This window comes from Lampetra fluviatilis, chromosome 30 (assembly GCF_964198595.1).
Source record: "Lampetra fluviatilis chromosome 30, kcLamFluv1.1, whole genome shotgun sequence".
Taxonomy (NCBI): domain Eukaryota; kingdom Metazoa; phylum Chordata; class Hyperoartia; order Petromyzontiformes; family Petromyzontidae; genus Lampetra; species Lampetra fluviatilis.
In genome coordinates, this window is record NC_136304.1 from 2,692,036 (window position 1) to 2,714,055 (window position 22,020).

The window sequence follows — 22,020 nt, forward strand, 5'->3', positions numbered from 1 at the left end:
GGAACTTTGTGAATGTTGCCCCCCCCCCCTACTTGCGCAGAGGCTCGCGGGACTTTAAAGATGGCGGCGCCCATTGCGGCTCGGTGCTTCGTGAAGTGAATCGGAGATTTTTTTTTAATTTCCAAACTTTAAAAAGATAAACTCTTTATTCGAGTGAACTCCGCGCCGAGGTAATGCGCTTGCGTGTCGACCGACGCCTACAATGCCGGTTGTATTTATTTATTATTTTGCTTTAAAGGCCGAGATGTGACAGCCACACCGCGAGTTTATGGGAGACGCGGGGGGGTCAGACTCAGAGTCAATGAGAGCGGAAAACCACGACTCGACTCCCCCGTCTCTTTAGAGCACAGCTATTGCGCACAGCTTACGATGCAGAGTATAAGAAGTGCAGTGCAATGCGCCCGAAGAAGTGATACCTTCCGGTGCTGCTTGATATAAAAAATCAGCCACGCTTGTTGCATAATTCTGTCCAGTGGTATATAAACACGGCACTGTGCGATGCAAATACATCGGTTGAGGTCATTTAATCACGTGCGATATGATTGCTATGCAACTCATTGCATTGTATATGTATTGTCCAGCCATAGAGTTACCAATCACTTTCCACTATTATACACAATTTTGTCGTATTGCATTGCCCCCTGAAGCCAATCGCAACCCATATTACAATTTTGAACTTCTGTGCAGTGTTCCTTAATCACGTATTATTAAATTACAGAGTTAAATGCAGTATTAATTTCACCACGCATTGCTATACAATCATACGGTGACTGCATGATACGATCATGCAGTTCAGTACGGTTGGCTACGTACGGTGCGAAAACGCTTCAACAAATACAGTTTTCAAGTTTTGTGAAATTTGCTAAATGACTGGACAATTTAATATAAAGTGAATGAATTTTTATTTAAATATCACGACGTTTCGATCGCAACACAAGCAATCATCATCATTGTTATTTTTTCTATCTACGTGACTTTACCGAAAGACCCAAAGAATATGAATTCCTGCAGTCACGAAAGCTTTAAGTCAAAATGAATGTACATTCACTGTTATGGTTGAGAAATATTGCAATGAACGTTATGCATTTTACATAATTTTCGTTCAAATAGTTTTCAAATAAACTACAGTGCATTCTAATCGTAATTGGATATTACACTGAACTTTTATTTATATAGCAGCTTTCCCTCTCTTTTTTCTCCTGATGACGATTGCTTGTGTTGCGATCGAAACGTCGTGATATTTTATTATTATTTTTCATTCACTTTATTTTTTAATTGTTTTTTTTCGATCTACGTGACTTTACCGAACGACCCAAAGAATGTGTACATTCATTGTCCAGTTCAGTGCAATGCTATTAAATTCATTATACACTATACGTGCCATTTAACGAAAATGGGGTTAACATGTATACGGCTCCACAATATACTACGGTATATCCTTAAATTACACCAAGTTCAATCTCATTCCCAGCGCGCAGAGGCGGTAGAAACATTTTAAGAAGCATCCGGTACGTGAAAGAGTGGGGGATGGCGTGGCCGCTTGGTCATCATGCAGGCTTTGTGTCTTCAGTCCTTAGCCTACAAGCTAATATTGCTACATTGTGGGTGTCTCTAGTCTACAAGCAGGTATCTCAATGTAATACGCAGAACGTGCCTTGCAGAATTAGAATAATCCACTTGCATATTAGGAGAGCATTGTCCAGGCGATACATTTTCATGGGGAAAGGGGCACCTGCCCATGCGAAATGCTTTATGTCTACGAGAACACATTTTATGCAAATAATGGATACAGCCCTTTGTTAGATTAAGGGCTCCCCGCACTATTCGGGTTACAGGCATTATCCATAGTTCCCCACCAGTGCAGGTTGATCAAGGGGAGGGGGGGGGGCCTGACCAGTTTTCATATGGACCTTAGGTCGTTCGGTTTATCATGACCCTCATTGAGTGAGTTTAACAATTCAAGGTGAAGCATTGCCACCAGTTAAGCGTCAGCTCTGCTACTAATATCCTCGGCTCATTTCCTGTATCTATGTCTGCAGCAATTTCAACAATGCAATTGAATACCTCTGCATCATCCAATTTGTTAGGCAAACATTTTAATCTGTTGTTTATGCAGAATGAACGTACGTGCGAGATTGATTAAGTGCGCCTGGACAACTGGGGTGGTCCAAGCACACAGAGCACCTGCCTGGTGCTGCAGGCACCCAACTATGCAACCCCATCCACAGCCTTCCTGCTTCCCAAGTGGCTTTCGACATATGGCAACAACTGAGGTGTGATATTTTTACATTTACTTCGTTTGCGTCGTTTGATTTTGGTCTACATCTGCCAGGATGTTCAATGTAGGTACTATAAATATGAAAAACAACCCGTGAACATTTTTTTTGTTTTCAGCCATGGAAATCAAATGAAAACATCAGCAAAATCAATGTGGCCAAACATGAGAATCGCAAGAAGAAATCTGACACTCAAGTTGTGATGATTCGACAGAAAATGAGGGTATCTGAACTTGCAAAAGCAATGAACAAGGATATTGGTGAGTGCTTTAACATCTTGGCTTTGCGTAATTAACATTGTAATGCACTGATATACCTTCATGGTATTTTTAGGTGCATTGTCATGTGTCACAGTGAAATTAAACGACTTGAATTTTCAAACACAGACCATGTTTACGAAGCTCTACTGCATAGAGATGACCTGAATGTTGAACGCATGAAGCCGAGCACTTTTCTCAATGAGGCTGTCATCAAAGATGTAATCAAGAAGTCTGGTATGAAGTACATGTCAGAGAAGATAAAGGTTGAGAAGATAAGAGAAAACAAAGATGCAGTGAAAAGGTATTCCGAAGTTAAATATCACTTAAACAGAGAGGGTAAATATGGATAATTTTGTCAATTTGTGTCACGTAATGGTTTTAAGAAAAAAAAAAATATACAAATGTCCTGTATGTGTATTTATCTATTAAGTTATATAATGCTGATATGGGGAGATGTTCATTCAGTCAGGTGGCTTATTGCTTAGGATGATAATGATGGAGTAACCTATACATATCATGGATTATATAGTTACAGCTGTGGAGTACACAGTATTCACTTAGACATATACAATTCTAGTTGGGAGTCATCTCAGCCAATTAGCTTGCAGAGGTTGATAACAATAAGTTCATTTTGTGGCGAATTTTGGCAGTGATTTTTATTGGGCAATACTATTCCCTGCCATAGGAATGTGGATTTTCACCACTGGCTGGCTCATAGTTGTAAAGAGGAGGTGAGTATCACCCCACACTTAATTGAGCAAGACACCATCTTGCTTGAAGAATCTGCAGTAAATTTATCTAATAGGGCATTTACGTGTGGGCTGGGGCACTTTAACAAAATCATGGTTGCTGAGCAAAGGCCAAAAAGGCATCTAGCGGCAAATACATTTTTTTAAAAGGTGTAATGAATGAGCATTACATGTTTCTTTAATTCAGCAAAGTTATCATAACTTGATAATAGAGACAATGGGAGGGACTTCCAGAATCGAGTCATGCAAGGAAAGATGTATGGATGAGATGAAACGGGTCATGCATACATGCATCTGTCCATCGCTTGTGTGTGTTCCGACACGCAGCCCTCCTGCAGATGCCTCAGCTCTGGTGCCACGCCCACCCATCATCACTATCATGGGCCATGTGGACCATGGCAAGACCACGCTGCTCGACAGCTTGCGCCACACGCAGGTGGCAGCTGGGGAAGAGGGCGGCATCACGCAGCACATCGGAGCATTCCACGGTAAATTGGGTTCTTGTGATGTTTGTTATTGCGTCACTCTCCAACCTCACTGGCATCAACCGCTTTGTGAGAACTCAATAGCCGTGTATTATCAAAAGACTGCACCTCTCCCCCTAATACGAATGTGGATTTTAATCCACTGGCTTGTTCATATGAGCAGCACTACACGATTAAAATTTCTCTCTCTTTATTACTGCTAATCCTACTTCCTCCCTTCATCACTGCTAATCCTACATAATACACTAGCATAATATGACTTTGAGACCCTCCCACCACCTACACATTCCACAAGGAGTGACTAATCCCATATCTGCATTTTTCATCAATATGCTTAATTCCGGTGTTGATATGTAAACTCCTTTGTAAAGGCGCTCTCCTCCCCCCAACCCAGCTTAAATATACGCTGCCAAGCTTGGCGGTGTTCATTGGGACGCTGTCTTTCCGACAGCTCTGTTTATTCACCTGAGGACGGCTGCTTGTGTTGTGGCCGAAACGTCGTGATAATTTTTATTTTATTATGTTTTATTTTTATTATTTTCCTTCTACGTAACTTTACCAAAAGAACCAAGAAGACAGCACTACACACATAGTTGAGCATTGAGACAGTTGCACCTTTGTTAATTTAATTTGACTATATACACGTGCATGTGATACGTATATAATAAATGATGTATCCTCATGTTTACGTTTTAAAATCACATTTGGGAAGCAGTCCCAAAGGCCCATAGCATGAATGATATAATGGATAATATTGAACACATTTCTTGAATTGAGTTAGCTAATAGCAACTTTGTCTATGACCAAATTATTTAGAATGTGCTCAATCTTAGTGCTTGGTTGGGTGACCACCATGCATAAAACATGTCTCGTATTGAGTAGGTCAGAGAAATCGATTGTACTGTACCATGCTGCAACAACTATGCTCCCCACCTTCAACAACCCGCACTGACCAGCGTGGTAAAGTATGGTCAGATATTCTCCATGACATGTACGGTGTGGAGAGGCATTGACAAAATGCATGCACGCATTGATGCAGATGTATCTGCAATGCACTTAACACACGTCATCCTTTCAGCTTAATGGCCCCAGACTCTGGTGACCTGTGGCTACAATGCCTTAATGTATGCCGACCAATCTACACCATGAATATTGCATTGTAGTTTATAATCATTACAGTAAAGTCATTTTTTATCTTTACAGAAAGGCTTTACTGAGTCTCAAGACACTTTTATAGGAGGGTCTTGCATCGGCAATTACCTGTGCACAGGTACAGCTTTCATAGGTGCTCGCTTACAGCATTTGCCCCAAAGTCTGTTCAGGCTATACGGAGGATCTTTGTCTCTTATATGCACATATTCGTGCTTATATGACCGTGTCTGTGACCTATGTCTGACCGTTAGTGGCACTGCCCTCCGGGGAGTACATCACTTTCCTGGACACACCTGGCCACGCCGCCTTCTCAAACATACGAATGCGCGGCGCTCTCGTGACGGACATCGTGGTGCTGGTGGTCGCGGCTGACGACGGCGTCATGGAACAGACTATCGAGTCCATCAAATATGCTAAGGCAGCCAAAGGTGAGAAATTCACACAGTGTTGTGACGGGCCAAGACGGCATTTTATGATGCCAATGACTTAGTCGCTCTGAATTCGCTCTCCCAATCTCCTCTTAACACTTTTCTGTTGCGAGACATCTGCAAGTTGCAGGGTGGGTCTTGTTCAACGCTGAATTTCCGACCTGAAGACGTACCGATGAAGTTAATTAATTTTAGTTTTTCTTCCAATTTTGTCCGGATGACGTACATGTACCCACGTCATCGGAATGTATGCATACATCATCGATAGAAAAACTGATGACGTACATCTAAGTACGTCATCGGAATGGGAAAAGGGTTAACTGACAGATTGATTAATTGTGTGATCCGGTGTGTTTGGGTACTAATATGGGCATTGCATAATAATGCGTTTGCTGTGTTGTATGTGTGCATGACATCATTACAATGCTCACATAACGAGGTGCCTGCACCTATAACTGTGGGCTGCACAAGTATGTGCACTTTATTGTGTTCGTATAAAAAAAATCCACATTGACCTTACAAAATTTAACGCGTGCTTCTCTGTTTCTACACTCAAGACACAGCACATGCTTACAGGCATCTTACATATTTTCCATCAGTTGTTACACGATGACCAATAATGAGACTGGATTCACATTTTCCACTCCTGTCTTTCTCTGGCCACGTCAGTCACTTCCTCCAGAACTACTAAGTTAAGTTCCCGATGCCGTGAATCCACCTCTTTCATTGACGGGCTACAACTTCTTGCTCCTTCTGCTTAGCAGTGCAAGGCATTGATGGTTACTTGTTGGCCTCCTTCTTTGCTACATTATCACTGACCCTCTTTTGCCTCATTTTGATCTTAAATTTACAACAAATCGCGATGGCATGAAGACAGCCAGAGCGGCAAGTGCGTTGTTGCGAGTGACGTGCCTCTCTCTCGGCTCGTAGTGCCCATCCTCGTGGCGGTAAACAAGTGCGACAAGCCAGGCGTGGACCCACAGCACGTCAAGCACGAGCTCCTGGCGCACGAGGTGGTGTGCGAGGAGCTCGGCGGCGACGTGCAGGTGGTGCACGTGTCTGCGCTCAAGGTGCGGAACCCCGCGCGTCAAATGGCTCGACAGCGAGTGCGGTGATTGTATGCCACCTAGGTTCTTAAATTAAAGCACGCGTCGTTGTCGTCATCGTTGTCGTCGTCATCACCCTAACCCAATCGTGCCCCCTCCGTGCCCTGTGCCCAGTCATGCTTTTGTTCCTTTTCCCTTCTTATTCCCCTTCACTGGAATCATCTCCCACTGCACATAAAACAATCATCTTCACGAATTAGTTTCTTTCTTAAAAGCCATCTCTTCTCCCTAGCCCATCCTGCTTACGCTACTCCCTGCCCACGCCCACCAGCTACGACCAGCTCCACCCCAACCACCTCCTTAACCTTTCCTTAACCTCTCCCGCTGTTCTCCTGTCACCATAACCACACCACCACTTTGAATAACCCTCACTCTTTATCTCAACCACTATCATCTTGTGTATTTTATTCTCATACGTTTTAATGTGACTTCCCTGTTCACGAGGGTTCCCCTCAACGAGTCAATTAAATTAAGCGATACTCTGGTAACGAACACAGGTTTAGCCGAAGATATCCCACAACTAGCTGAACACTGTCTAAAGAACACCTATTTCTTGTGGAAAGGTGATTTTTATAAACAAAAGGAAGGAGTGGCAATGGGCTCTCCTTTGTCTCCTGTGATTGCGAATATGTACATGGAATATTTTGAAGCAAAAGCAATAGCTGCAAGCACACTAAAACCCTCTGCTTGGTTTAGATATGTGGATGACACATTGGTGGTCTGACCACATGGCAAATATACACTTGACGAATTTCTAAATTATCTCAACTCCAAAACCCATCCATCCAGTTCACCATAGAAATGGAAGTTGACATGACTCTAACATTTTTGGATATTCTGCTTGGGCGTGAACGAAATGGTAAAATATCACACAGCGGTTACCGATATCTGAATGCAGAGTCACACCGTCACCCCGCACAGAAATCCTCTCTCATCAAGACGCTCATGCATCGGGCGAAGAAATTGTCAGATGGTGATAGTCTGAGAAGTGAAATTGAACATGTTCAAGCAGCGCTGCAGTTGAACGGTTACAATGATGGACAAATTTATCAGGGCACTGAATGCCAAAACCAAATCAAGTAACACGAGAGTTGAAACTGATCAAGTACAGTAAAACCTTGGATTGCGAGCATATTTCGTTCCGGAAACGTGTTTGTAATCATAAGCACTCGTATATCAAAGCACTCGTATATCAGTTGTGATCACGTGACGCTCGGCAGACAAAGCGTATACTGTACGTACTACTCGTATTGCAAGACCTCGCTCGTTTATCAAATTAATATTTATTATAAAAAATTGCTCGTCTTGCAAAACACTCGCAGACCAAGTTACTCGCAATCCAAGGTTATACTGTAATTTAAACTATTAAAATACCATACATTGCGGGAGTAACTGATAAACTAGTCAGATTTTTGGGGAAAAAAACATCCGAGTCAGATTTGGCACGGTGCATAACATACAGAAACGAATGTCTGCTCCTAAAGATGTATTTCCGAATCGATCAACAGAAGGTGTATATCGGATTAATTGCACTTGTGGCACATGCTATGTTGGTCAGACAGTACGAATGATCAGCAGGAGACTAAAAGGACACCAAATAAATATGAAATACTCCCAGATACAACTGTCAGCAGTGACAGAACACACATCCCAACAAGGACACTCAATTAATATTGATAATGTCGAAGTTCTGTGCAAAACTAGTTACTACTGGCCAAGACTAATTCGAGAATCTATCGAAATTGAGAGAAATAAAAATAGTTGTAACCGTTCGGACAGCTAAAGGCTTCGTGCTGCTTGGAAGCAAATCACCAAATAACACTGGTCAACACACTTTTTCTGGCATAAGGTATTACAAAGGTTGTTAGGTAATTTTGGGGTACTGATTGCAAATCTGGCATCAGTTTTTGTTTATCACATCAGGTTTTTGAGATATCAAATATTGCATTTTCAATAAAAACTGCAGAAGAAAAATATTAAATAGATGTGGATATCTACATAAAATTATATTATAAACACACTATCCTAAAAATACAGCACCATATTTTAACACTAGAGCAGTCACTGACTCGCAACAACTTGCAATCATAAGTGACAAGAGTTAGTTTTGGGTAAAATCCATGAAAATGGGGTATGCCGATAACATAAAATGAGATGTGATAGAGCAAATCTGAGATCAGATTTAGAATCAGCACCCTGAAATTAGTCTAAAACAGCTGCAAAAGTCCAGGCCAGAATTTTTTTTTTTTTGTTGACCAGTGTAATATATTGTTTAAATGGATGCCTATACAGGTCATCATATGTCAATTGGGATTACCTGTGCACAGGTACTGCTATTTTAGAGGACACAAACGACAGAAGGTGCAAGGGACAATGTGCATGCATAATGTGCATGCATAATGTGCGTTGATTGCCATATTAATAACCCAACCCGTAATGGAAACCCATTGTAATTTATGTGCATTCATGAATCCCCCCCCCCCTTCGCACTTGAAGGGCTCACAATTGACGTCATCACATCTATTCTTCTATTTAAGGAACGAAACAGGAGGATTTCTTTATGCTCGTAATTACTGGCGAAACGTCGTACTCAGATTGTAAATGTTCTGGATTTGCTCTCCAACACACCGGCGTGCTGTACCAGTAATGAATCGGCACGTTCTGTTTACATGACAAACCTTACTAATTGGCTGTGTTAGGTGGTGGCGGGTTTAATGACACATTTATATTCATGCGATCCCCAAAAAAAACTATATTATTTATGTTTGCTGTAAAGCGCCTTGGAATAAGGTGCTATTTAAACCTATATAAGATAAATGATAATATTCCGGTAAATGGGCTAGATGAGTCAAGGAACTCCCCAAGCGATCGTCATCTCTCACAGTCCTGAGATGTATGTGCGGCGGACATCCTCTCAGGTGCGTTCCCTCCCTTGCTTGCAACGTCATTCTTATTCTTGACCACCAGCCATCATACCATCCTAGCCCAGCTACGTTTTTTTTTTACAATTATAATTATATCCTTAACCGTGCATATTATTCTATAATCCAAATGTTACTTTCAATGCAGTTCCAATGTCTCTAAATGCAGTTCCAAGCATGCACCTTTCCATGTTTATTTTGAAAACGTTCCATTATTTTCACACTTTACCTTTTCTTTTCTTAATGTTCAGGTTCATGATCCGTATTTCTCGTGGATGATTCACATTTGTAAGAATAAGCTGCCGAGGACAAATGCATGTTCAATACATTTCTGCATTTTCCTGATTTTTTTTCGCTTTTTGTATTGACTTTTGAATGTTTCATTTTGAATATGTTTATTGTTGAATGTGAATCATTGTGAATTGTTATACATTTGTGTTATGCCTTGCTTGATGAGTCAGATATTCCTTGAAAACTACACTTTTGATATCAGTGGGCTCTTACCTTCTTTAAATCAAGCTTTGATAATGACGATGAAAATATATCTAATATACAGCCCTTTGGGGATACACTGCTGGTTATGGTAGTTCTTTGACAATAATAATTACATTTTATATAGCGTCATTCATGCAAAACTGCAGCTCACAACACTGTACAAGATGACAGCAAAAACAAATCACATATTATTCCCATGCTGGTCGTACGAGTTCAGGAATGGGACTGCCCAGGACTGTTTCAGATATCACTCGCCTCTGATGTTGCTGATAATGGAAATTAGTTCACGTGGTTCATATGACAGTACAGTGGAAATTGGTACCTAGCACAGTACGGTGACCACTGATGATTTTTTTAGTTTTTAGCGAGTGGAAAAAGATAAAATTGTCACACCTGACACTTGCATGGCGCTAATCACATTACCACGGTAAATAAATCCCGTCGGCCCAATCCTCGCGGTGCAGTGAAGGGAGCTTGTTGTTGTCTCCAGGGAGAGAACCTGGCGGCGCTGACAGAGGCGATCATGGCACAGGCCGAGGTGATGGAGCTGAAGGCCGATCCCGCTGGCCTTGTAGAGGGCACCATCATCGAGGCGAGCACCAATAAGGGAAAAGGGTCAGCAATTTTGTTTTCATACCTAATTGGTTCATGTGATGACACAATATACTAGTGGTGCTGCAATAACTACAATCCAAAACAGTATTTGTTTCTTGGTTCGAATCTCGGCCTTGAATTGTGACAATTCTTCGAATTGCAAAGGGTAGAATTTCTGCATGCCCGATCGAGCACATTGCGCTTGGCTCGCATCCTTTCCATTTTGCCTATGCCGTAGTTGGACAACGTCACTACATTTGCTACCACCACCGCCACCTCTACCATTGCCATCGCCACCGCTTCCACCGCTATCACTACCGCCACCATTGCCACCGCCACCTACACAACCACCGCCTTCACCGCCACCACCTCCGCAAACCGCCACCACTTCCGCATCCACCACCGCTACCGTCACCAGCATCACCACAACCAACACCAAATCCACTACCGCCACCTCTTGCGTCACGCAGGCCCGTGGCGACGGTGATGGTGCATCGCGGCACGCTGCGGCGAGGCTGCGTGCTCGTGTCGGGCCTCTCCTGGGCGAGGGTGCGCGGGACGTTCGACGAGCGCGGCCGCCCCGTGGCCGCCGCCACCCCCAGCATCGCCGTGGAGGTCGTGGGCTGGAAGACGCTGCCCTCGGCCGGGGACGAGGTGCTCGAGGTGGAGTCCGAGGTGAGTGGCGCCTCCCTGTAACGGTGGCACGAGCGACGTTGCTGCGCACGCACGCACGCCCGCACACCCGCCCGCCTGCCGCCCCCATGAACACGTGAAGAGTTACGCTCGTTGTCCCTGTGTTTCTGCCTGTGCGGCTTTGTCGGAAATTACCTGACTTGCAAGCGTGTACGCGTGCATGTTGAACTCCGTCATGTAGCCAACCGTGCCAATCGGAGGTGCGGGGGGGGGAAAGGACACAATGTTTTGGTTCATCGTGTGGAATCAACTGTTGTGCTCATGGCACATACCAAATCGTGCATGAGAATTGTGGCCTTTCCACAACAGTTGCAGATGATATGCATATTACATGCTGTTGTTATATTTGGGTGAACGGGTCATATTCAATTCCACAAATGAGACAGAAATTATACAAATCGGACAGTGAAAATTGTACACGGAGTTAATTGATTCCTGAATTGAATTGCAGCAGTAAATAATGATACATTATCCAGTCCAGTGCGGGGGATCAAGGAGTGGTAATTAATAGTTACATATTAAAGAATTGGTGCTATAATTTCTGGAGAGGAGCAAATTGAATAGCATTATGTTAACTCTTCGAAATGTGCGATTGAACTTGAAAATGTGACCCTTAAGAGCTTTGAATGGGTTCTTGCTTGGTAAAATAAATCCAATAAATCAATATATTCCCAGTTGTATTATTAGGCTACACGACCCGTGTTCAGGGAAGTTGTTTAATTTGTGTCTTTGATATGACCCAATAACAGTGATTTATGCGGCAACTAGAGTGTGGGGTGCGTAGGGGATTTTTTTGTTTACCAATATGGGTGACAAGACCAGCCAATGATTAATGTCCAATCGTGTGGACTTGTTTTTGTTGATTTATGTATTCAAAAAAAAATCTGCAACATAAGTTTCCTTTGAACTAGACTGTCATCGCCTACTTTAAAGCACATTGGAAAGGCTCGTCGCTACACATGAGTTACGATCGCCGCTGATGAGACATCGCAGCACTCTCAGATGGACCCACCACGACATTTATGTTGATAAGTCGTTGCTGGAAAATTGTGATATCGCATGCCACGTGACGTCACACCGTCCAACAGATGGTATTACTTGGCTCTCCTTTGCATTATCGCTCATATTTACATGCTATACATCAGGCTGTAAATAGAGGTGAGCAGTCGCAGCATATCAATGTATATACACCCTATATATACTGAGACCAGTGCTGTTAGCTCCCACCAAGTGAAGCTGGAGATGGTGTGGTTAGTACCACCCTGAGCCGCCTTTGTCTCCCCACTGCTGATGGTTTAAACACCTCCTAGGTACTACTTTAAGGCTGACTAATCATAGGGGAAGATTCAGGACTGCTTCATGTATCACTCGCAACTGATGTTGGCCGTAGCCGGGAATTAAACCAGTTCAACGGACTTATTGCACACTGCGCTAACCACTGCGATACCACTCCTCACATGAACAACAACAACCGCCATTCGCCACTAAGTGGCGGTGATGTCACCACAACGCTTGTGCCAGGCTATGTGCACCTTGAGGCCACGTAGCCTGGCACAAGCATCGTGGTGACGTCACCACCACTCCTCACACACACACACACAGCAAATCATACAATAGCATACAAATTACCAGACTAAAGCACCTTTCGGGTTCTAGGAGTTTAGCGTTCTTGCCTGAGACACTTCGTCAGTCTCAGACACCGTTGGGATTTGTCGGGGTTTATTATTATTGCCCAAAGATTTCACAAAATCAAGCAAAGGCACCTTCAGGAGTAATAATGCCCGAGACTCAACGGTGGTACAGTGGTTAGCACACCGTCTATGAACCCAGCAACTCCAGTTTGATTCCTGGCTGTGGCCAACACCAGCGCTGTGTGATTTGTATATATGTTGAACTTCTTTCTCACCGTACGTAGCCAACCGTGCTAATCGGAGGTACGGTATCAGTATCAAGGAGCGGTATAGCCGCAGCAAAAGTCTCATAATCAAAAACGCGCGTAGCAACGTGACACGGCCGCCGTTTGTTTTTTTATCGTTGTTTGTTATTGCACCTTAACGAAGGCGCGCGCCAAGGAGGTGGTGGAGTGGCGCACGGAGATGGAGAGGCTGGAGAGGCAGGAGGCCGAGGGCGAGGCGATCCGCGCCCGGCAGGAGGATGACCGCGAGGCGTACGTGCGGCTGCGCGAGGACCTGTCTTCGCTGAGCAGGCGCAAGCAGAAGGTGGCCAAGGCTCTGGCGTATAAGCAGGGGGAGCAGCAGGCGGCTGCCGGCAGGGCCCTGGAGGAAGCCGAGCCTCGCCTGTCGCTCGTCGTCAAGGGTGAGCGGTTGCTCCGTGGAAGGGGGCCCTCGCCATCAAACGACCGCTCCCCGGTTTGCGCAGAGCGGCACACGGTGATGGGATGCGACGAGTTGACCAAAAAAGCGCGGCGTGTCCATCTGTAATGCCGCGGTGGTGGGATTTTATCTGCCTCGCCTGGTACGCAGGAGGTCGTAGGTTCGATCCCGACTGCGTGTTCTCCCCGAGGTCACATGGATTTTTCTCTGGGTCCTACAGTTTTTTCCTCCACGTTTAGAATAATGTGTATACATTTCCACGTGATGATAAGCCACTTCGTTGAGCTATCTTCTGTGGCTAGGTCGCTCATGAAAAAGAGCAACATAGCTCAGTGGGCCTTACTTGGTAATATAAAAATTGTTTTAGATAGTAACGCTGCCATAAAACGAAGGGCCATTGCCAAAAATGTTGACTATTTATGTACGTATGTTTAACTGCTTTTGCACAGTATGTAGTCAACTGCGCTAATCGGAAGTGCGGGGGAAGGACAACAAACGAAACACAAAAAGCTGTTCTAAAGAAATGGGTTTTCAGTGTAGGTGATTTTAAAGTGTGCATAGCTCCAGTGGCTTCCTAATATCGGAAGGAATCGCGTTCCTGACTGCTGCGGAAGCGCATCTGAAAGCGTGCAGTGCGGTGTTTTTTTCCCTTTTAAGGCAACAGTGTTTTTGATGAATGTGTTTTTGTTGTTGTTTGTGCTTGTGCAGCACTGCCAATGCAGTATTACCAAATTATTTGTTTCATGGTTTCACAGATAAGACTGAATCGTCGTTCTCCGATGCTGATTCACCATATAGCTTTCACCATATAGCTTTCACCATATAGCTTTCACCATATAGCTTTCACTATATAGGACCTTTACCTCTTACCAACTCATTCGATATGTGCCTTACCTCATTAGATCCTGGAAGCTAAGCAGGATTTTAAACCTCGATAATGCATGGTCAGGTGACCACCAGGTTTAGAAACAGGTCATAATATAGTTTGTGTGCTGGGTTACATTGTGAGTGCGAGAGAGCAGTGCAGCAAAAATCTTTAGTACCATACTATGCACCCACACCTCTGCTTCCCGCCTTGACCAACCCACACTGACAAGCGTAGTGAAGTTTGATTAAATAACATTCACTCCCCCACCGGGTATGGGGAATCCCTCGTTCAGCAGTGGATTGACAAAAGCAAGTTATAAGAACATTGCTTATGACCAAAATCACACAAAATGTATCCGATATTGTCTGATCTTGGAAGCCAAATAGGGTTGAGTCTGCATTGTGCTTTGATGAGTGACCACCATGCATAGAAAACAGGTTGCTAAATCGGCTGCTGTGGGCCCACAGTGTTGGCAGCAGAGGGCAGTGTCAGAAAAGCAATGTCTGCACTATGCTGCTCACATCTTATGCTCTCCCAGCTTTCACCAACCCACACTTAGTAGTAGTAGTAATAGGTTTTTACCCTTTTATCTGGCAACAAAAGTGACACCTTTCTACAAGGGATCATGTTTGCATTAACCACAACGCTTGCGGTCAAAATGCAAAAGGCCTTTTGGCGTCATCTGGTCCAACACCTTGTGAGACTGGGCTCTAAGAAAATCTGTCTCGGGTGTGGACCAATCAATTTCAAGGACAGTGCATACATTATCAGAGTTGTCTTTTTTGTTTGCGTTTTGACCGCAAGTGTTGTGGTTAATGCAAACATGATCCCTTGCATGAAGGTGTCAGTTTTGTTGCCAGATAAAAGGGTAAAAACCTATTACTATATCTTGCTACTGGCAAAGGAGGTCTCATAATGTAAATGCTCAACCCACACTTTTCAGTGTGGTCACATGTGGTCAAATAACTCTCACATCACTCATCTCGCAGTGGGTTGACAACGGGATGTACATGTATGCACAACTCTGGTGGTTTGCTATGGCAGTGGCGCAGTGACACGAATGCGATTAGCCAATGGAAAGACAGTTGACAAATGTGTTGCGAACAACGATTGGTCTTGGGAGCACACAACCTTGGGAAGTCATGTCACCTCGGCCGGTGATCTCATTGTTTTTTGCTGTTCCAGTTTTTTCACTGAAGTGAAGCAGCTCGTGTTGCAATCTAAACGTCGTGATCTATTATTTATTTAATTTTGTCTTTCTACGTGACTTTGCCGAAAGAACCAAAGAGCAATTGTCTGCAGTCACGAAAGCTTCAAATCAAGATTAAAGCATTGTATTAGATTAGTTCACCTTTTTTGCAACGATGCTTTTTACAATAAAAACAATTGTACACCACCCGTTGCCGATGACAGTTTGCCCTAAAATTTCCCAGATGTCGATTTAAAGCTTTCGTGACTGCAGGGATTCATATTCTTGGATCTTTCGGTAAAGTCGTTGGGACGCTGTCTTTCCGACCGCTCTGTTTCTTCACCTGAGGACGGCTGCTTGTGTTGTGGCCGAAACGTCGTGAGAATTAGATTTTGCATTATTATTTTATTATTTTATTATTTCCCTTCTATGTGACTTTACCGAAAGATCCAAGAATATTGCCCAGATGGGCGTGTGTGGGAAACAATTGGGCTGCGAGAGGCAGTGCATAGCCTGTGGCCAGTGGTGTAGTCATCAAAGGTAGGCTGTACTTCCAAAGGAATTATAATTTGGCAACTACTGGAATGCAAAGGCGTGTGTTTGTTTGTAAATAATTATTTAAATAACTGTAAAGGTCATATATATATAAAAGTCGTTATGAACCTACTAAACAATCTTGACTTTTGGCTCAGGTCATAGTTATGCCCAGCTGAGTCAAATGTTTGTCAATGTTTAGACGTGGTGATTAATTAGTGTTATGTTCGGTTTTTACATCAAAATATTTGTAGCCAGATTTACGGTTTTATTGCTGGTCTTTGGAAATTTGTATCTGAACCAGTGCTGGACAGTCCATCGGTTCACTCAGCCATACAATTGAAACGAGTTGCAATGTGACAACATCAGCAAGAGGGAGATAAATGCAGGTCACTGTTTATCCTTCTCGCCACATCAGCCTTCGTGTGCCACATAGGCCATAATTGGCATTCACTAACAGCACTGTCCTGAAAAGCCTGTACGGCTAAATTGATCTTTGTTACATGTAGGTTTGCGAAATGCAGTGAGCGAATTACTATTCAGTGTTGGATGGCTTCTATGCTCTTCACAGCTTCAATGCTCTTCAGTACCCACTCAAGGGTACTGCAGTTTAAAGATGTACATGTCATTAAAATTATGAAATATATAAGGCTTCAATTTAAAGCGTGTAAGTGTGGTCTAACTTGCGAGCAGGTCCGTCGAGAGATATGTGGGGACCCAGTTCGTGATAATGTTTGGCTGAGGGGCCCCATCCCTTCACATCCTCCGTCACTTTTGTAAAAGTGAGAAACTTTTCCTCGGCCAAGGTCGAAATATGTGGCTGAGATATTAACCACAAATTTACATTATAATATACCCCGACATATTTAGCATTTATCGTAAGAATTGGTTTGATTTCAATGGTATGTAGTGCTTGTTTTTGTTGTTGTTGCATCTTTCCAAATATTGCAATAATATGAAACAATCACTGAATTATAAATGTAATAATTGCTTGTAATTATTTGCACCTCCCCTGAGCTCGGAGTCCATTTGCAGTTGTACCCTCTATCCCCCCTCCCCCACCCTCTCCTAAGGCCCACTGTGAGCCTGTATTCTGATCACCAAGTGATCACAATGCACACTCTCTCGCAGGTGACGTTGATGGCTCGGTGGAGTCAATACTCAATGTTCTGGATAGCTACGATTGCAACGACGCGGTCAAGATGGACGTCTTGCACTTCGGCATCGGGGACGTGAGCGAAAAAGACGTTCTCTTGGCAGAGACCTTCAGTGGTGCGCATTTCTCTTGTCTTCCTGCCCGGCCCTTTTATTGAGGCCACTGGGTCAACGATTGTCCAGCAACAGTCCTCCACTGTTGATGAACATCATATGCCATTTGTTGCTGATGTTACCTTCTTCTTTTTGTTCTATGTGCCTCATCAACTCCATCAGTCCGCCTTTTTCACAGCTGTTCTCTACCTCTCTTATATCTATAATACGGGTTATTTATTTTGGGTTAGATGGCGTTAATATATAAATGTGCCATTAAACCCACCACCACCCGATACAGCCAATTAGTAAGGTTTGTCATGGAAACAGAATATGCAAATTCGTTACTTGTACAGCACACTGGTGTGTTAGAGAGCAAAGCCACAATATTTACAGTCTGAGCACGACGTTTCGCCAGTAATTACGACTAGCTTCATCAGGCGACAGCCAGATTTGTGGAGAAATCTCCTTTTGCGTTCTTTAAATAGCGGGGTAGATGTGATGGCATCACTGTTTGCTGTCATAAGACATACGACTCCGGTTAACTCTCAATTAACGACGTGGGCATAACCCCCACTCCCCTTCCCATTGATTTGATGAATTGATGTGACAGGAGGTCAGGATTCGATTCAAGCTGACTGGATTCGAACCCAGGATGTCATTGGTGCCAGATCAGTGCTCTAACCTTTGAGCCACGTGGCCACCTTGTTTTGTGGCACCAGCTTTTGGCAAGAATGGCTTTACGATGCAGTTATCTCGCGTAAGTAACGATGCGGTGTGATTTAATGTGCGCAGGGACGGTGTACGGGTTTGGCGTGAATGCCAACAAAGTGGTTATGCAGCTGGCTGAAAAGAAGAACGTACCCATCAAACTCCACAAAATAATTTACAGGCTGGTGGATGACCTGAAAGCCGAACTGGACAGCAAGCTGCCGCTGATGACGGAGGAGGTAGTCGTAGGTGGGTGGCCTGTGCCTGTGAACTGAAGTCCTGGTGTTTCATTTCTCGTTTTGTGAGCATCGCATCGGACTGGACTAACGTATGGTTCTGGCTCACCGTGTGTGTAATGCATTTTTTGCGCACAGGCAGTGCCACTGTCCTGGCCAAGTTCGATGTCACTGTGGGCAAGAATGAAGTTCCAGTGGCAGGCTGCCGCATTAAGAAGGGCCGATTTGATCGAAATTTTTATTTCAAGATCGTCCGCAACAACTACGAGACTATTTGGCAAGGTAAATAAAGCATTGGGTGCACTCGTAGATGCATCTATGTTGGTTAATATAATGCACTATACCTCGTATATGAACTCGTCAATTTCACATGCTGTCGCGTGAAAATGTGTTCTGCCATAATGGGCCAAAACTCGTCCAGCTCACTCATCCATGCCTCCTCACTTCCCCATCTCCCCCTGCTTGAAACCTTCCCTCCATCCTCCACAGCAAACCCAATTTCTTGACTTTAGTCGTTAATCACAAAGATTAATTGGACACTCCCAACCACTCTCCTAATGAGAAGTGTATACCAAATTATGCCATTTCATCCCTAGGAAGGCCTCACTGAGTCTCCAGTCTCTTTCAGTAGAGTCTTGCATTGTGATATTTGACCAATACCGTTAATGACTATTTGACAAGTGGGAGGAAACTAGGGTAGCTAGAGAAAACCTTTCTATACGAGGGGGCAATACCCAAACATCCACACAGTTTAAATCTAAGAATCTGGTGCTGTATTGCCATCTGCTGGCTATTTCGCAGCATTTCCTTACAAATTATATTTTTCTCACAAAGGTTTGAAAGTCATTCACAATTGTTTTGCCCGTTTGCCTCCTCAGGGAAGTTGTCGTCACTTAAGCACCACAAGGATGACGTGCAGGAGGTGAAGACAGGCATGGAGTGTGGCGTGATGATGGATGATGATGATGCCGACTTTCAAATCGGGGACAGCATTATCTGTTATGAAGAACAGAAGGTTTCTCAGCAGATACAATGGAAACCTCCAGGGTTTTAGAAACACACCGTCGCCCAGAATGTATGATTATCGAAATATTAAAAAGTGTATTGCTTACTTGGTAATGCAGGCATCAATGCAATTCTGTTAGGTGGCCATGTGTGTTAAAGTTGTACAAAGGGGTTGTTTTTTGCACTTCCATGCACATGCTTGCACACTAATTTTCTTTACCCAACTGAATTCTCAAAAAGGCAATCTCCCTCGCATGCATATAAAATGTTCTTCTCGTAGTCACTGCTATCCTTTCATAGCACGAGCATGTACCATGCTATTGCATAACTGTTACAATGTTTCACGAGAATATCAAGTGCTATTAGTGGTAATGCTATACTTGTAAAAATTGCATTTCCTCAAAGATAAGAAGTGCGAGACTTAATTTGCAGACCCAGCATGTTTTCTGCATCTGTGTGCGATGGAAGATGTGTTCCAAAATTGTATTGGTGGAGAAATAATAGCATAAGTATGAATGTAAAAAAATATTAACCGTTACTTATTTGGTGATGACATAGTCATTATAGCAACCAATGGAAAACGAACTGCAGGAAATGATGGAAGACGTTAATAAAGGCTGCAAGTAGGGCTCGAGATAAATATAAGCAACACGAGTCATCCAAAAAGTTCACCTTAATTGAAGCTATCTATCAGAAGGGAAATAACTGGAATGTACATCAGACTACAGGTATCTAGGGTAGGATATTGAAGGTAGTCTCGCATACAAATTGTTTAAATAAAGAAGTTCTTGAAAACAGGTTGGGGTACTTTTGTAAAACTGAACTCTTAATGAAAAACATGGCAAGAAATCTGCATCAGTTGACAGTAATTCTGATTTCCTGGATTGTTACTCAGACTTTTTGGATATTGTCATTATTTTTGATGTAGTTGCATATGAAACGTTATATCTAATTGCGAAATTTGGTTGTGAGAATAGTTCAATTTAACGGTGAGCTGACAATAATAACGGGTGCGTTAAACAGTTGTGCACGTGACAATTTTAGATTATGCCCGGTGGTGAACGGTTGTTTAATGACATTGTCAGATCAGTACGTGGCCTAACCTAACAATCAATTATGAATCAACTTGGCGATGTTCCCAAGAAGAACATGTTTAATTAGCTTTGGCATAACGCGTCATGAACATTGATAATACTGTATGAAAAATATGAACAGTGGACAAATCAGCATGGAAAGGTACATGCTTGGAATTATACGGAGAGGAAAAGAACCTGGATTTAGAGAACAAACGGAGACATTTAAATAGGCTTGGGCAGGACACAACTAGAATGATGGTCGAGAATACTGATGGAGTGGCGGCCAAAGGAAGGAACGTGGCTGAGGTTATTGACTGCAGAGATGGAGTCATGAAATCAGCTCTTGTAAGCACTAAATGTATTGTATCACAAGGCCATGAGAGATGACAACCGCTTGAGTGGTAGTCCTTCATACATCAGTGGATAGCTCATGACCGATAACATTGTGTTGAAGATGAGAAACGTACATATGTTTAACGTTTTTTAAACGACATGTACGATCAGCCTGTATCATATTAACTTGTAAAATTATGTGTACGTGTTGACATATTGCGACTGTAAAAATACTGATTTCATGTTTGCTGCTGAGGGCAGTATATAAAAAGTAATATATTTTCTAGAAATATGAAACTGTCATATCAGATAATTGGCTTTCCTAGTTTAACATTTTAGAAATGTGAAAAAATCGCATGTAATTCAATATATGCCAAACACATTCAAGACTTAAAAATACATTTTGCTGCCCGTTAAGTGCGCGGTGGTGACGTCACTCGCATCCCAGAGACTTTGAGCAGGGTTCGTGTGGTCGTGTATCCCACAAAAATCCGTGGGTAGTGCTACTTTACCTGACGGATAAATCCACTTTCATGACAAGTGGTGCAAAAGTTGGTCCCCTGCACTACGAACCCAGTCACCAGAGTTCGATTCGTGGGATTGGAGAACACCAGTCGTGAACTCTGGCCCTGGTTTTCCTGCCCCTTCAACCAGAGCAGACATGGACGCGCTTCCAGCCTCCTCTCGAACAAAATGTGGTTTTCATCTTTCTTCACTGGTAAACCCTTTTGTATATTGGTGTTTTCCACAAATAGTTTCAATCACTTTATTTCATTGTGTTGACGGGTCGGAGTCCAGGCCTGGTGGATTTGTAGTTTAATTTGGCTAGTCACATACCCACACTGACTAACGTGAAGTATAGTCAACTATTCCCATGACCATCACGAGGTATTTATCAAGCAGCAGTTTCAAAACTGAATTGTTTCATAAACCAGATGTGAATATCTATAAAAGTCACGTGAAAATAGGATTTCTGCAGTGAATATCAATATTTAAAATCTAAAAATTACTGTTCACTTATATATTTTTAAGCCGATGTTTTGAATTGTGCATAAAAATGGTTTGCTGAAATTTGAAGATGGGCCTGTTTTGGTGAAACCTTTCAGACCTCTCAGGAAAATCATAAAATGCATGGCCATGTTTGACCAAAACAAAACAATGAATATGAATGTAATGTTCCTTTTTTAAATAAAAAATACCAGAAGGTAACATTGCATCACTGCGTGAATATGGTTATTGATGAAAATACTATTTTATTGTAATGATTATAGATGTTTTAATTATGTGATTTTTTTATTCTACATGCATCTCATTTCCTCATCGAGCTG

General features: G+C 43.0%; 1 protein-coding gene across 3 annotated transcripts; it reads left to right on the top strand.

The window, feature by feature from the left end:
* Positions 1–45: 45 nt before the first annotated feature.
* MTIF2 (mitochondrial translational initiation factor 2) lies at positions 46–21,906 on the top strand. Of its 3 annotated transcripts, XM_078870331.1 has the most exons (14): positions 46–170; positions 2,117–2,273; positions 2,395–2,536; positions 2,663–2,837; positions 3,613–3,773; positions 5,174–5,350; positions 6,281–6,420; positions 10,363–10,487; positions 10,937–11,141; positions 13,220–13,475; positions 17,215–17,355; positions 18,127–18,291; positions 18,417–18,560; positions 19,157–21,906. In XM_078870331.1, the coding sequence occupies exons 2-14, from the start codon at positions 2,118–2,120 to the stop codon at positions 19,330–19,332; spliced, it is 2,163 nt and encodes a 720-aa protein (XP_078726457.1). In that variant the 5' UTR covers positions 46–170; position 2,117; the 3' UTR covers positions 19,333–21,906. The 3 variants fall into 3 exon arrangements, with proteins under 3 accessions (XP_078726457.1, XP_078726458.1, XP_078726459.1); XM_078870332.1 differs by lacking the exon at positions 17,215–17,355; XM_078870333.1 differs by lacking the exons at positions 46–170; positions 2,395–2,536; positions 2,663–2,837 and having other exon boundaries at positions 2,224–2,273.
* Positions 21,907–22,020: the final 114 nt, after the last annotated feature.

What these genes read in the sequence shown, in the direction of transcription:
- MTIF2 (XM_078870331.1), top strand. Translation starts at nt 2,118, where the DNA reads ATGAACGTACGTGCGAGATTGATTAAGTGCGCCTGGACAACTGGGGTG. An exon ending in AACAAAGATGCAGTGAAAAG is followed by an intron (nt 2,838 to 3,612) that starts GTATTCCGAAGT and finishes TCCGACACGCAG; the next exon opens with CCCTCCTGCAGATGCCTCAG. An exon ending in CCTGTCGCTCGTCGTCAAGG is followed by an intron (nt 13,476 to 17,214) that starts GTGAGCGGTTGC and finishes ACTCTCTCGCAG; the next exon opens with GTGACGTTGATGGCTCGGTG.